Source organism: Populus alba, chromosome 3 (assembly GCF_005239225.2).
Source record: "Populus alba chromosome 3, ASM523922v2, whole genome shotgun sequence".
In the NCBI taxonomy this organism is placed as follows: domain Eukaryota; kingdom Viridiplantae; phylum Streptophyta; class Magnoliopsida; order Malpighiales; family Salicaceae; genus Populus; species Populus alba.
Window position 1 is genome coordinate 13,989,167 of NC_133286.1, and position 14,244 is coordinate 14,003,410.

General features: G+C 33.1%; 3 protein-coding genes across 5 annotated transcripts; all 3 read left to right on the forward strand.

Moving 5' to 3' along the window:
* The first annotated feature begins 2,567 nt into the window (after positions 1 to 2,567).
* LOC118028642 (gibberellin 20-oxidase-like protein) lies at positions 2,568 to 3,888 on the forward strand. The gene is made up of 2 exons (XM_035032320.1): positions 2,568 to 3,051; positions 3,223 to 3,888. The coding sequence occupies exons 1-2, from the start codon at positions 2,690 to 2,692 to the stop codon at positions 3,824 to 3,826; spliced, it is 966 nt and encodes a 321-aa protein (XP_034888211.1). The 5' UTR covers positions 2,568 to 2,689; the 3' UTR covers positions 3,827 to 3,888.
* A 2,687-nt stretch (positions 3,889 to 6,575) lies between these two features.
* LOC118028640 (autophagy-related protein 3) lies at positions 6,576 to 11,133 on the forward strand. Of its 3 annotated transcripts, none has more exons than XR_004684073.2 (11): positions 6,576 to 6,850; positions 6,979 to 7,049; positions 7,313 to 7,429; positions 7,513 to 7,682; positions 7,779 to 7,867; positions 8,114 to 8,165; positions 8,427 to 8,492; positions 9,101 to 9,228; positions 10,184 to 10,286; positions 10,719 to 10,833; positions 10,931 to 11,133. XR_004684073.2 is itself a non-coding variant. In XM_035032319.2 (10 exons), the coding sequence occupies exons 1-9, from the start codon at positions 6,690 to 6,692 to the stop codon at positions 10,278 to 10,280; spliced, it is 951 nt and encodes a 316-aa protein (XP_034888210.1). In that variant the 5' UTR covers positions 6,576 to 6,689; the 3' UTR covers positions 10,281 to 10,286; positions 10,931 to 11,133. The 3 variants fall into 3 exon arrangements, 1 of the variants encoding a protein (XP_034888210.1); XR_004684072.2 differs by having other exon boundaries at positions 10,719 to 10,762; XM_035032319.2 differs by lacking the exon at positions 10,719 to 10,833.
* Positions 11,134 to 11,920: 787 nt separating this feature from the next.
* On the forward strand, positions 11,921 to 13,622 carry LOC118028639 (PLAT domain-containing protein 3). The gene is made up of 2 exons (XM_035032318.2): positions 11,921 to 12,099; positions 12,591 to 13,622. Exons 1-2 carry the CDS (start codon positions 12,028 to 12,030, stop codon positions 13,071 to 13,073), a joined length of 555 nt encoding a protein of 184 aa, XP_034888209.1. The 5' UTR covers positions 11,921 to 12,027; the 3' UTR covers positions 13,074 to 13,622.
* Positions 13,623 to 14,244: the final 622 nt, after the last annotated feature.

A 14,244-nucleotide genomic window follows, 5' to 3' on the forward strand; every position in this document is an offset into this window, starting at 1 on the left:
TTGTGGTTATTTTAATTTTATGATTCATATCATAAATTTGGTAAATTAACTTGATTGATTTGAGTTTTTTTTTCTATTTTTTAATTGATATATATATATTATTTTAATTTTTTTATTTAACATTTGATTGATTATGAATTAAATTTTTTTTTTCGGTTTATTTTCTATGAAGTTATCTCAACCTCATGATGTGAATCATGAGTTTTGCGAGTTAACTTGATAGATTTATATCATTTTATTGTTTTTTTATTTATATTGAGTTTTTTTTTTCAATTTTACTATTTCAATAATAAGTTTATTAAAATTAAAATTTATAATTTAATTTATTTTTTTTGTACAAGATTATCGTGATTTCATTACTTGGATTACAAATTTAAAACATTACTTCGAGTAAACTTGAATCGATAAAATATATTTTAATTTTTTTTTTTAAAAAAATAATATCATAAATGTTTTTTTAATAAAATTATATTTTTTACCCGTTAAACGATAAAACCACTTCAAATCAACTCCCAAATGACTTTATGCTTTTTTATCTTATTCATTGTATACCAACACAACACAAACATAAGAAATCGTCAAGTCTAGTTAAATGCATATCTAACACAAGACATGACAGATATCTAGCCACTCCAATATAGCTATGTCCAGTCAAATTCAATTAATATTGTTTGACTTACCAACACTATCTAAATACTTAATAGCCACCTCCCCCCCCCCCCCCAAAAAAAAAAAATGATTATTTCAATTTCATAATCATTTTATTTGTCTTCCCTCACGAGGAAAAAACGGAAGAGGAAATAAGCACAAGCGGCCCGCGGCCCCCCTACCACCCTCCCCGCCGCAAAAAAAAAAAAAAAAAAAAAAAAAAAAAAGAGTTCAGATTAGAAGGGTCCCAATGAACCTTCATGCAATCACAAGGAAATTTGGGCCTACTAAAAATTAAACAAGCAGAAACCCTGCAAAGGTTAAATGGCGATCTGTGATCCTACTAGGAAATGCATTTTTTCCCCATCAATTAAAAGATTTTCCCTAGTTAGTTATTTGTTAAAAAAAAAAATTATATATTTTTTGTTACAGTTGATAAAAGTAGGAGTGAATATTTTCATATGCAGGTTGTGTTTCACGTGAGATGAAAAATTAAAATAAAAAATGTTGAGAAAATAAGATTCGATAAACATAAAAAAGTTATTTTCAATCTCTTTACCTTTTTACCGAACATGGAACCTTGAGTGAAGAATGAATTCCCAGACAAGCAAAGAAATGACTATAGGCATTAGTGATGCGTGCAAGGATAATAAAAACATATATCATATAATTATGTTAAATAGAGATCACACATAAATTATAAATTATAATTTTATTATTAAATATTTTCTTTTCAAATGGTCTTCTAAAATACATGATAAATAACCCTATTTTATATATTGAAAAACTCTTAATTAAAACAAAAAAAACAATAAAAAAATTTTAAACCAAAAAAATAAATAAATCATGGATCAACTAAGAAAATATTACAAATACTAAATAGTAACCTTCAAGTCTTGCTTGAATGTAGTCTTACCAATTGAGTCACACAATTTTAATCCTACAAAAAATAAAATCTTTAAAATCTTTCAGCAAAATCTTATATTAAATTCGATCGAGAAAATTATATCCATTGACAGGAAAAAAAAATCCCATGCATCAATTAGCCAGTCATATCATCTCCTGCAGGGTTCATGAAAATGCGACATGGAGGCAGGGAATTAATTCGGAAGCAATATATCTTATTTCGAACATCAATCTCACATGAAATAAATTTCTAATTAAATTGCCTGAGCTAATTAATAAAATGACTCATTTATTTTGAGAATAAACAGAGGTAATGTACATGTGCAAGGTGTCTGATCCTCTAATTAGTGAAGTTATTGACAAAAATGTCTCCCAGTCCTGCAAATTCACGCATGGAAGGCAGAAGATCATATCAGCTAGTTTTAGAGTATTGTTCTGAAGTTATCAACTGGTGCGCACAGAGTTTTGCCCAACTGGTAATTAAAACTTTGAGAAAAAGACATCTATGAATCTGCTAGCTGCTTTCTATATCGTTAAATATATATTTTATTCACTTGATTCTCTTTCGAAGAATAGCTAGCTAGAGCTAGCTAGCAGAAGTGCTAATATTTTAATCTGAACTCAAGTTGACCTACTCGATAAACACGGTAATGCAGGTAGTACTCTCTCTCTCTCTCTCTCTCTCTCTCTCTATATATATATATATATATATATATATATATATATATATATATATATTCCCTGTAAAGAATCCAGACTCAAGAACTTGTGCTTAATTAACAATATAAGTGACCTGCACACCTCCTTCATTCCTGCCTGCTGCTGGCCACCAGCTTACAATTTAAGAAATTCAAGCTTCTGCTTGTTGACCTTCTGAGGATACAACTATAAGAAAATAATTGCTTCCCTTCCAAGAAAAAGCTAGGCTGCGGTGTTGACCTTGATACTAACTTCAATCTGTTTTTTTTTTCTTACATGTGCTTGGTTGTACTGAACAAGGACAGCTGTAGACTTGTCCTCATCAGGTGATTCAATTAAGTATATAAACATATAAATGAAGGCATGCCGCCGTGTGCTGTGGTGTCTTTACTTGCTAAACATACCAATCAAACTGATTTTTGTTATCTAGCCCTAGATGATGCCTGAATCCCGTAGTTCTATAGAGCTTCCCGTTTTTGACATCTCACAGCCCATTAGCCCATCCTGCCTCTCCTCCCTTTCTCTAGCCTGCAACGAATGGGGTTTCTTCCATATAATTAACCATGGAATTTCGAAAGATGTTTACAGGAAACTCTACTCCCTCTCGACACATATCTTCAGCCTGCCTTACGAGTCCAAAATCAAGTTAGGTCCATCATCATCGGTAAGAACCTACACCCCTCATTTTATTGCATCGCCATTCTTTGAAAGTCTTCGTGTTTCCGGACCGGACTTCTTTGCTTCTGCACAAAGTTCCACAGGAATTCTCTTGGACTATCCAAATCCTGATGAATTCAGGTAATAAATAGTAATTCACAAGTCAGAACTACTATTTTCACCTATTTTTCTCCTTCCTTTAGTCAGTTGAGAATGAAGCATGAAGCCAAGCAATAAAATGAAATCTGTTATATTCTTATTATAGAGCATGCTTCTGACGAATATATTTCTGTTACTTCGTGTTTACACCAGCGAGACAGTTAAAGAATATGGGATCGAAATGTCTGAGCTTTCGAGGAGAATAGTGAGGGCAGTGCTAATGAGCATGGGAGGAGATTTTGCAAAGAAGTTTGATGAATCTGATTTCAATAACTGTCACGGATACATGAGAATAAACAGCTATTCGCCACCAGAAATTAGTACAGTGGAAGGAAAAGAAGCTGAGGGGCTTGGAATGCACACGGACATGAGCTGTGTGACAATTGTATGTCAAGATGAGATCGGAGGGCTTCAAGTAAGATCCATGGAAGGGAAGTGGATGGACATAAACCCACGTGAAGATGCTCTTGTAGTGAACATTGGAGACTTGATGCATGCGTGGAGCAATGGGAAGTTGAGATCATCTGAACATAGAGTTGTTTTAAAAAGAAACGTGCGCAGATTCTCTTTAGCCTTCTTTTGGTGCTTTGAGGATGAGAAGGTGATTTTTGCACCAGATGAAGTGGTGGGAGAAGGAAGTACGAGGATCTATAACCCATTTGTTTGCAGAGAATATTTGAAATTCAGAGAGAGCAGTGAGAAAGGTAGGTTTGATAAGGTTGGGTTTACTGTTAAAGATTTTGCTGGAAATCTGTAACGATAGGGAGGTACGTAGTTGATCTGCACTGATGATTGTTGTATATGCATTTTCTTTTTGTCTATGATTCTGTTGACTTTCCTTTTGCTGTGGAGGTGCTTCGAGGTTAATTACGAGAGATGTAAGAGAATGATGGTTTAATGGTTAAGATTGTTGCTGTTCTTGTTATCAAAAAGATTGTTGTATCCTTTCTAAGGGGTTTTATAACATGTTCATAAATAACAGATTATCTATATAAATTTGTTAGAGAATAATATAAATTATATTTTAAATTTTATTTAATAATTTAAAATTTTAAGTTAAATTGATTTTTTGATATAATATCAAGCCTTGATGACGAATTAATCATGAGTTTGAATCTTACAACTTTTTATTTATTTGATAAAAATCAAGCACAATATAATATGAGTTTGCACAAGTTTTAAGTCTAAAAAGCTTTTATTTGAAGGGATGCGTTAGAAAATAATATAAATCATATCTTGAATTTTATCTAAAAGTAAAAACTCTTTAATTATTTAGTTGAGATGATTCTTTCACATGATATCAGAGCTTTTGTGACTAAGTAGTCATGAGTTCGAATCTTACCACTCTCATTTATTTGATAAAAACCAAACATAAGGTAATATGGAACTTGTACAAGTTTCAAATCTTTCACTTAAACTTAAACTATTAAGTTGAGATGGTTTTTAACAGATATTAATATGCATACCAAAAGAATTATTACCAGTTGTCTAAGGATACAAAGTGTACCTCAACAGATAATCATTTGTTCGAGTCTGTTTGTGATTATGGTATCGGTTTAAATGTTTTTTTATTTAAAAATATATTAAAATAATTTTTTTTATTTTTAAAAAATTATTTTTGATATCAATGTATCAAAACAATAAAAAAACATAAAAAATTTCATTTTAAATAAAATAAAAAATTCAGAACTTCTAAGAACTCTAAACACACCCGATTATCATATGGCTGGTCAAACATAAAAAATGGATGCATGTCAACGAAAAGCAAATGGCCCAAGTCTGAAAGATGAATGAAGGTTGCAGACTCTCATGGCTAAATCCATCTTCTTTGCATTGAATGGAGGTGAGGGGTCAAGTCGCGATCGAAAGCTACTCGCGTTTCTGCAAGTATAACATGTTGAAAAATACTGCATGAGATCACACAACGATCTCTAAACGATTCAGTTCGTGTTTACAGGAACAAATAAAATGAATCAAATTTGCTTTCATGTATAAATACAAGCTCGATGTTCTTGGCAAAGCCAATTTAAGTCACCCAGAGCAGAAAATAGTTGAAAAGACCTCAGCAGCAAAATCTAGAAACGAAGAGATTATTTGCAAGATGCCACAACAAACCGGATCTTCTTGGCATCCCGATGTCATGTTCCTGAAATGGAGCTTTCTGAGACGGGATCCGGCCAGAATTTGTAGAGATGTGAATTTTCAATGATGAACTGTACGGAGGTTGCAGTGATCGAAGACGCCACAGTGGACTTCGACATTATAATTCATGCCAACTTGCCTGGCAACCGAGCCTCATTTCGTTGCAGCCAGTGTCTTGTGTTTGGTATTGCGATAATTATTATAGTTATAATTTAAAAAAAATTATTTTTATAAAAATATTTTTAATTGAAATTATTTTAAAAAATAAATATTTAGTTAAAACTGTGATTAAAATTGAAAAATTGAATAAATAATAATTTAATATATTTGGTTAAAAATGCTTTTGAAATTGAGATTTTAAAATAATTTTTAAAAAATATATATTAATATTGATGTTTTTAATTTAAATATTGTAAATTTAACTATTGTTATTATATCATGAAATAAATAATACTTTATATAAAATATTTTTATTATTCCATTAAACCATCTACAATTTCATTATGTATAAAATTCATCCGACAAGAACTACAGTTTTTATAATTTTTTAATGTGCAATAAAATTAGATAAAATATTATCAGGAATAAAATTGATTTGATATTACAGTGCGAGTGAATTTAATTTACCATATATTAGTTTTTCAGGAAAAAAAAAATATTGTTCACTAATAATACAAGTGAATTTAATTCATTCTAAACTAATTTTTTTAAAAATAAAATATATAAAAAATAAAAACATTTAAAAAAAATTGTTTCGAGCAAACGATATAAATAAATTACACTGTTTATTATTTTAAAGAAACAAAGTAAATGAATTACATTGTTAATTGAAACATATTTGACAAAAACAGCTGCCAAAATTGTTTTGCAAACGTGAATTGTCATGGCCACCAAAAAAATAAATTGCGTTTTTCGTATACAACCAAACATTTGTGAAATCTCTCGAAAAGCATGAAATTTATGCTTTTCTGTGAGGGTGTGCTGCACCGCGCACCTCACAAACTAAGGTAGTTTTATAATCTGTTTAATATTATAAAATATTTTTTATTTAAAATATGTTAGAATATTTTTTAAATTTAATTTTTAATATCAATATTAAAATAATTTAAAAAATATATAAAAAATAAAATTTTTAAAATACAAAAATAAAACGAATTTTAGTCCTGATAATAAAGGTTGTGGTTACGAATTTTAGTCTAACAACTTCCTCTCGGGAGGAGGATATAAGGATGAGATCAAGTCAAACGAAAAGAATTGGGGTCATAAAACAGTTTTTCATAACCACAAAAAAGAAACGTGCTAAACTCGGAAAAAGAAAGTTCAGGGACTGAGAGAATAGTTTAGACTAACTATTTAAAGCAAAAGACAAAATTAACTCGACAAACACGCACCTCAACCCCCGCGCTCTCTCCCTGTCTCCCTGCAATTTCCAGGGTTTCCTGTTTTCGATCCCCCCATTCGATTAAAAAATCGGAGAGATGGTTCTATCACAGAAGATTCACGAAGCATTCAAAGGAACAGTGGAGAGAATCACAGGTCCACGCACTGTTTCTGCCTTTAAAGAGAAAGGCGTTCTTAGTGTCAGCGAATTCATTCTCGCCGGTGACAATCTCGTCTCTAAATGCCCCACTTGGTCCTGGTAATTTGCTTCTTCGCCACTTCCCCCCTTTACAAAGCCTCCATCTTTTCATTGTGTAAAATTCTTCGATTTTTTATCATAAATTATATGCTTTAATCTTGTTCTTGATTTTGTTCTGTTTTTAATAGGGAATCTGGTGAGCCGAGCAAGAGGAAGCCTTACTTGCCTGCTGAGAAACAGTTTCTGATTACTCGAAATGGTAAGTTCTGCCATTATCAGCAGTGTTCTTATTTGTTTTTTGCATCTTCATCTATGAAGTTATTATTTTTATATGGCAACTAGCAATTACATAGACCTGTAATGTTCTTGTTTAGTGAAGAAAAATTACAGAGGGAAATTGCTGTTCACATTGTTTTGAATGTAAAGAAAGATGCTAATTTATACTCATTCAATTTGATGAATACGTTTGCAGTTTTTGCTTTATTGTATATTGTTAATGCAAATTGTGAACTTCACTTTTAGTTCCTTGTCTACGAAGAGCTGCGTCTGTAGAAGAAGAGTATGAAGCTGCTGGAGGTGAAGTTCTACTTGATAATGAAGATAATGATGGATGGCTAGCAACTCATGGGAAACCTAAAGGTATCCATTTTTGCTGGAGCTCGATATCCACAACCAATGTTTAGTCTTCTCAGCTCTGACTTTATGATTTGCATTTGGTCTAGAAACTAAAGGTGATGAGGATGAGAATGTGCCTTCAATGGAGGCTCTAGATATCAGTGTTAAAAGAATTCCTATCCAAACAAACCCTTCATACTTTGGGGGAGAGGAGGAGGAAGATATTCCTGACATGGCAGACTTTGAAGACCCTGACAATCTAATCAAATCAGATTCTGTAACTTTCTATTTCTATTCTTCACACCCATATTATTTTCTGCTTTGAAAGGTGGAAATATTTTTATAGTTTTCTATTCAAATTTGAGTGATGTAGGCAACACTTCAGACTACATATCTAGTGGCTCACGAACCTGATGATGATGATAACATTCTTCGCACTCGAACATATGATGTCAGCATCACGTAAGATGAATTTTGATTGATAGTTTTTTCTTAAATCTGGGTGTGATAACAGCTCTAGAGCATTTGCCATGTTCTGTTGAACTATGTGATTTATCTGTGCTACAATTCTCATAGCTGAGGTCTTCATATTTTCTTTCAAACACCAATGTAATAGTCCAATGATGGTTGCAGGAAGTCTGAATTAATTGAAACTCGATGCAGTTTTTTAAGCATGTCATAACATGGTTTTTTTCCTTGTATCTGCAGGTACGATAAATATTATCAAACTCCTCGTGTATGGCTTACTGGATATGATGAGGTTTGTTGCCGTTCTATCAAATATTTTCAACCCTTTTCAGTTGGGTAGTGAGTATCAGAACAATATATTATATCAATCAAAGATATTTTGGTGCAATGAAAATGAACATGAAGGTTGTGATCTCTATTTATTGTAGTCTGTGAAATTGATTTCTGAACATGGTTATAGGCAAGGCTGTATCATATTGAATTGAACTTGTTCCTGCACATCATCTATGCAGTTTGACTCATTTGCTGACTGTGTTCTTTTCTTGCATGGCAGTCAAGGATGCTTTTGCACCCAGAGCTTGTACTTGAAGATGTTAGCCAAGACCATGCACGCAAAACGGTGCTGAGATTTTTTATGCTGTTTACCAATCGATATTGTGCGCATTGGATGTGTTGTACACACCCACAAATAGTCCCCTTTTGCTTTGGATCTGCTATTAGTAGACCGAGGAACTGTTATTTGGCAGAGTCATGATGTGGTTGAATAAAATTCTTATGGTGTTGCGCGCATGCCTGTTTCTTAGTGTGGGTGCCTGCATGACTTTACAGTACAAATAGGTCACCGTGGCTCACCTATGGTGTCATGTGCTTGTGACCTTAAGATCCATAAAAGGGGGGGAATGTGAATTTACATTTTAATGATTTCATGAGATGTCACTCTAGAATCAAAATTCTTAAAGTAATACAACCCTCCTTGCATTTCACCTTGAGTCATCATTTTAAACGTGTGTCAGTTTTTACAGAATCATTTTGCATGTGTCTCCATCACCTTGTGCTTCTAATTTTTTTTTTCTCAAGTTCAAGTCAGATTGAGAAACTGGGAAGTTTTCCATCGGTCATTTTTCTGCTTGATATATCTCCTGACTTTTGTGTGTCATTTCATAGAGAATAAATTAGGTGTTGCTTCATATAATCTTTTCTCCTTGTATCGAAATTGATCCTGCACAGGTAACTATTGAAGACCATCCTCATTTACCTGGGAAGCATGCATCAGTGCATCCTTGCCGACATGGGGCTGTAATGAAGAAAATTATTGATGTTCTAATGTCACGTGGAGTTGAGCCAGAAGTTGACAAGTGAGTTTTTTTTTTTTAATCTTATACCAATAGAGGGAAAAATGAAATTCAATGAAATGCCTGTAATTGTAAGTATGTCCTGGACTATTCTCACGAGAACCCAGTGAGATTAGGTTGGAGGCTTAAAGATAGGTCTGAGTGGAGCCCATATAGTTTTATCCAGAGCTTGAGTGAGTTTCTTAATAACAAAATAGAATGTTCTCTTCCTAAATCAGATGAGTTTCTTGCTCAGGAAGTTAAGTATAGTCACCGGATTTTGCCGGGTTAAACTATCCCTGTCCAAGGCAGTTCAATTATTTGTGGTTCCCATACCTCTCTTTGATGTTTTGGAAATAAACTACAGCAATAAGATCCAACGGAATTGTGACAGGAGACTATCTCTAATGCTGATGGGATACACTAGTCACCAGTTAATCTGGTTTTCTTTCTTTAATTTTTCAAAAAAAAAAAAATAATAATAGAAAAAGAAGCTGCTTGTATGCAATAAGACATGCAACATCTCTGGATTATTTAACCTCGATCCTGTCACAGACTCTCAGCTCCTGGCCTGATGTCTCATAGTCTGTGTACTATTCAGCAACATCTGTGGATCATTAATGGTTTTATTTGCTCAAGTTTGATTCGTTTCTGTTTTTGTACATTTAGTTTATGGTATTTTATTCTAGTGTACATGTCAACAGATCTTTAATGTCAATACATCCTTCCTGTCATTTTGTAGATATTGTGATTGCGATTACATGTCAATACATCTTTCATAATCTCCCATTTCTATTTTTCCCTTAGTTTATGGCATTTTGTTCCAGTGTACAATTTTCCTGTCTTGGTTACTATCTATGTTTCTCTGTCATTTTGTAGATTTTGTGATTCCAATTACATGTAAATACATCTTTCATAATCTCCCGCTTTCATTTTTGTCTCTCTGTGCATCTTACAATTGCAATGTCTTACTTTGCAGGTACCTTTTCTTATTTTTGAAATTTGTAGCCTCTGTAATTCCAACCATTGAATATGATTACACCATGGATTTTGATCTTGGTAGCTCAAGTAGCTGATGTGAGGTAATTTCCATAATTAATCTCCTTTCCCCTCTCGGCATTGTTCCAACATTGTTGAAATTTTTTTGCAAATTTTGTTTTTCCCTTGGCGTAGTAAAATGCTATGCTTTTTAACGTGTACATGTCAAACAATTTGCTTTGCCATTGTTGCTCCTGCTCTCCAAATGAAAGAATATGCTTCTAAAAAGTATGTCAACCGGCCTGGTGGGATTCTTATTGTTGATCTACTCACTAAGCATTACCTTTGGTTTCTTGGTGTCAGTTGAGCAGATCCTTTTTAATCCTATTTCATGGGCTGTTTTCTTTTCTTCCTATACCACCCTGATCCTCCATTTAAGTGCACCTTGACTGAATCGTGGCACATTTCCTCTTTCTTCTTATTTGGATCAATTCTGCTATTAGATCTGATCTTGTTCTCGTTGTCTAACTGCCTAGGTCTTAACCTGAATACTGGATTCTTGATGATTTTCAATACAAAGGTTATGTCACTCTGCAGAACTTCTTTTTTGAACTCTCTGCATTTAGTGATCAAGAAGCAGATACACCATCTGTACTTAATCTACTATGTTTTAATTTAGACATCTATATAACTATTTATTGAGTTTGGTGATGATTTTTAAATGATGTTTGTTTACTACCCTTGCCAGGCTGAAACTGCAGTAAATTCAAGAAATATCTTCTGGGGTGTTTGCAATCATTGCACTGTACAACTTCCATAACAATTATTATTGTACATAAATCCTATAAACAATTTCTTACTGATACGCCTCAATCACTGTGAATCCCATGTGTTCTTATGATCATGTAGTTGTTTATTTATACAATGTAAATACGCAGTTTTATTTGGATTGTTTAACGTGACAAACCATGTTCAATAAACTTAGGCAGGGTAACTTGCTCACTGCAGGCATGGTTATGATGATCTTAACCGAGTCTTGTTGTCAATCATGTGATATAGAAACAGCTATTTATCTTGAAGTTTTTTATTTTCCCATAATGGAATGAGGGGTGAAATATAAATTCCACCAAGAATGGGTGCAATACAATTCTACTAGGACATCAATTATATGGTACTAGCAAAAGCAGCAGAATTATTTGAAGGTTAAAAGATGCTTTTGGCCATTAATAACACATTGCACATGCAGAGGAGGCAACCCATCATTTTGTTGCCTTTATTGGGGACAAATTTGGCAATTAGTATACAAAATAAAAAGAAATGGGAAAGTAACCTTAATGATTTTTTTGGGGGGTAAAATAGCAGTATGATATGATTATGATACGTGATATTTAATTAAATATTATGTTTTTGAATTATAATAGATATGATATGAGATGTGATAAAAATAATAATATTTAATAAATATTATATTTTTTGAGGCGTGACGAGACAAAAATAAAAATATAAAAATATTATTTCAGTAAAAAAAAAAATTAATATTATTCTATTAAAGCTTTTAACTTACCGTGTTAATTTTAAAAAGAAAAAAACATTTATTGGGGGAGCTTCTTGAGTGCTAACACACGTACCATATCCACACCAAGATCTACATGATAATGCTACGTGTTAAGCAAAGCACCATCTCTTAGAAATGGTCAAGCACAGGATATAAGCCAACGGTAAGTATTGGTTGTCTTTTTAACCGCACCCATTTATCTAGTAGAATATATAAACACATTCTTCAAACCCCTGCCCTCTCAAATCGCATTGTACAAATCTCACTGAGGCCAGCATTGAGAAAGAGAAATGAAGGGAACTCTCTGCTTATCAATAATTTTCATCGCTCTCTTCTTCTCTGCTGATGCTAATGGCTTCCATGTAAGTACCTTAAAACCCCCCCGTAAGTCCAAATTATTTTCCTTTTCTCCCCCCATATTATCTGCCATTGATCTTACGCAACTAAATTTATGTATCCATCCATTTAGACAAGATCTGATCATGTGGAATCCACATTATAGTGGAATTTAAAAAAAAAAATTAAGCTATTTCTGTTTATGCCTTTGATATGCTGGCTAGATCTAGCAAATATTATTATCAACACCACCTTTGCTCTATTGAATAATTGAGTTTTACATAGTATTTTCCGAAATAATCTCCCAGAAAATCTCACCTATTGGATAAATGGAATTCACAAGTCCAATGGTTGAGGTTTTATCTCAAGGAGTGATTTCGGAAAGATTTTCAATAACATATATATTAATGTTTCTGTGTGCAAGTCGCATACAGACATTTAACAAAGATTCTCTGTGTTGATTGTCCAATTTTTTTTTTTAAAAAATTATACGTATCTTAATCTTTGGTGCAAACAGGGCGGCGGCGGCGATTGTGTATACGCTCTCTACGTAAAGACTGGATCAATAATGAAGGCAGGAACAGACTCAAAAATCAGCCTGACACTAGGAGACGCACAAGGCCGATCAGTATGGGTTCCAGACCTTCAACCATGGGGTTTAATGGAGCCCAAACACGACTACTACGAGCGTGCTAACCTTGACATCTTTAGTGGCCGCGGTCCGTGCATCAGTGCACCCATATGCCGCCTAAACTTGACCTCTGATGGCCAAGGGTCTCACCATGGCTGGTACTGTGACTACGTGGAAGTCACCTCCACAGGACCACACAAGGAGTGTAGCCAGACTATCTTTTATGTTGATCAATGGCTGGCTGCTGATGTTCCACCCTTTAAGCTAACTGCCTTGCTTGACGGATGCAAAATCGGGGATGATGCCTTGAAGAAGGGAAAAAATGGGAAGTTTGCTGTGGAGAATGTTAGAGGATCTGCTTTTTCTTGAGATCAGTAGGAGACCAATCCAGTCTACAAAACTGGATTCCTTGTAGGTCTCCGATGAGTTGGAAGACCAAATTATGCCCCACTTTGATTAACAAGAATAATTAGAATTCCTCGGTTTGTATCCCTAAAACACCCTGAAGGGTTTCTGTTATCATCAGCAACAATGAGGAGCAAAACACGAGTTATGGAAATGTAATCTGTTCATAGTCACATGAATATTGGAAGAGAAGAACTGCCGCGTATGGCGGCCACCAAAAAAATAGTCTGTTAAGTGTTAACAAAGTCAATAATTGATATAAAAGGAGAGTCAAGAGAAACGCTTCTGGATCACTGCATCCAGTCTAATTACTGGACATTTGTTCTTCTTTGAGAGGCACACTTCTGGATATTGGAAGAATGCTAGCTCCAACAATTGCGGGGGTCTCTGCGTGCTTGACCTCACAGGGTGTGAATTAGCATTGATTTTCTCTTCTGTCATGTTACTCTCTCTTGTGAAGATTTTTCTTCGGACTAACTACAAATATTCCTCCCTCCTTCGAACTAAAATCATTTCTAACCTTTTTTTGGTTTCCAATCCTTAGTTTTTAGTTTTGATGGTGATGATCCACCAGTAGAAAATATAAATATGTATTATTTTTTCAAAAAATAGCTTTATATTTAAAAAAAATAAAAAATATTATTTTAATATATTTACAAGTTAATTTTAAAATATTTTTAAAAATAAAAAATATTATTTTTAATGTTACATTAGTTTTGAGTAATCCAAAATAAAAAGAGTTTCTTGATATATATATATATATATATATATAAACTGAAAAATAAAGCATGTTTGAGAATATAATTGACTAATTGTGATTGTTTTTTAAAGTGCTTTTCACTTATAAAAATATATCAATAATATTTTTTTATTTTTTAAAAATTATTTTTAAAATCAGCACAACAAAAATATGTTAATTTAAAATAAAAAAAATTTAAATTTTTTTAAAAATATTTTTCAAACACAATACCAAATACTCTCTGACAAGTCATTTCATCATTCAAGGGAGAAAACAAATTCATTGATTAGAAAATAAAAACAATATCCTAATATAAAATCTTGAGAAAAATAAACATTTTCGGATCAACACTCGAAAGGGAAGACTAGCCCATTGTGAAGCAAGTGGCCTTGAGGT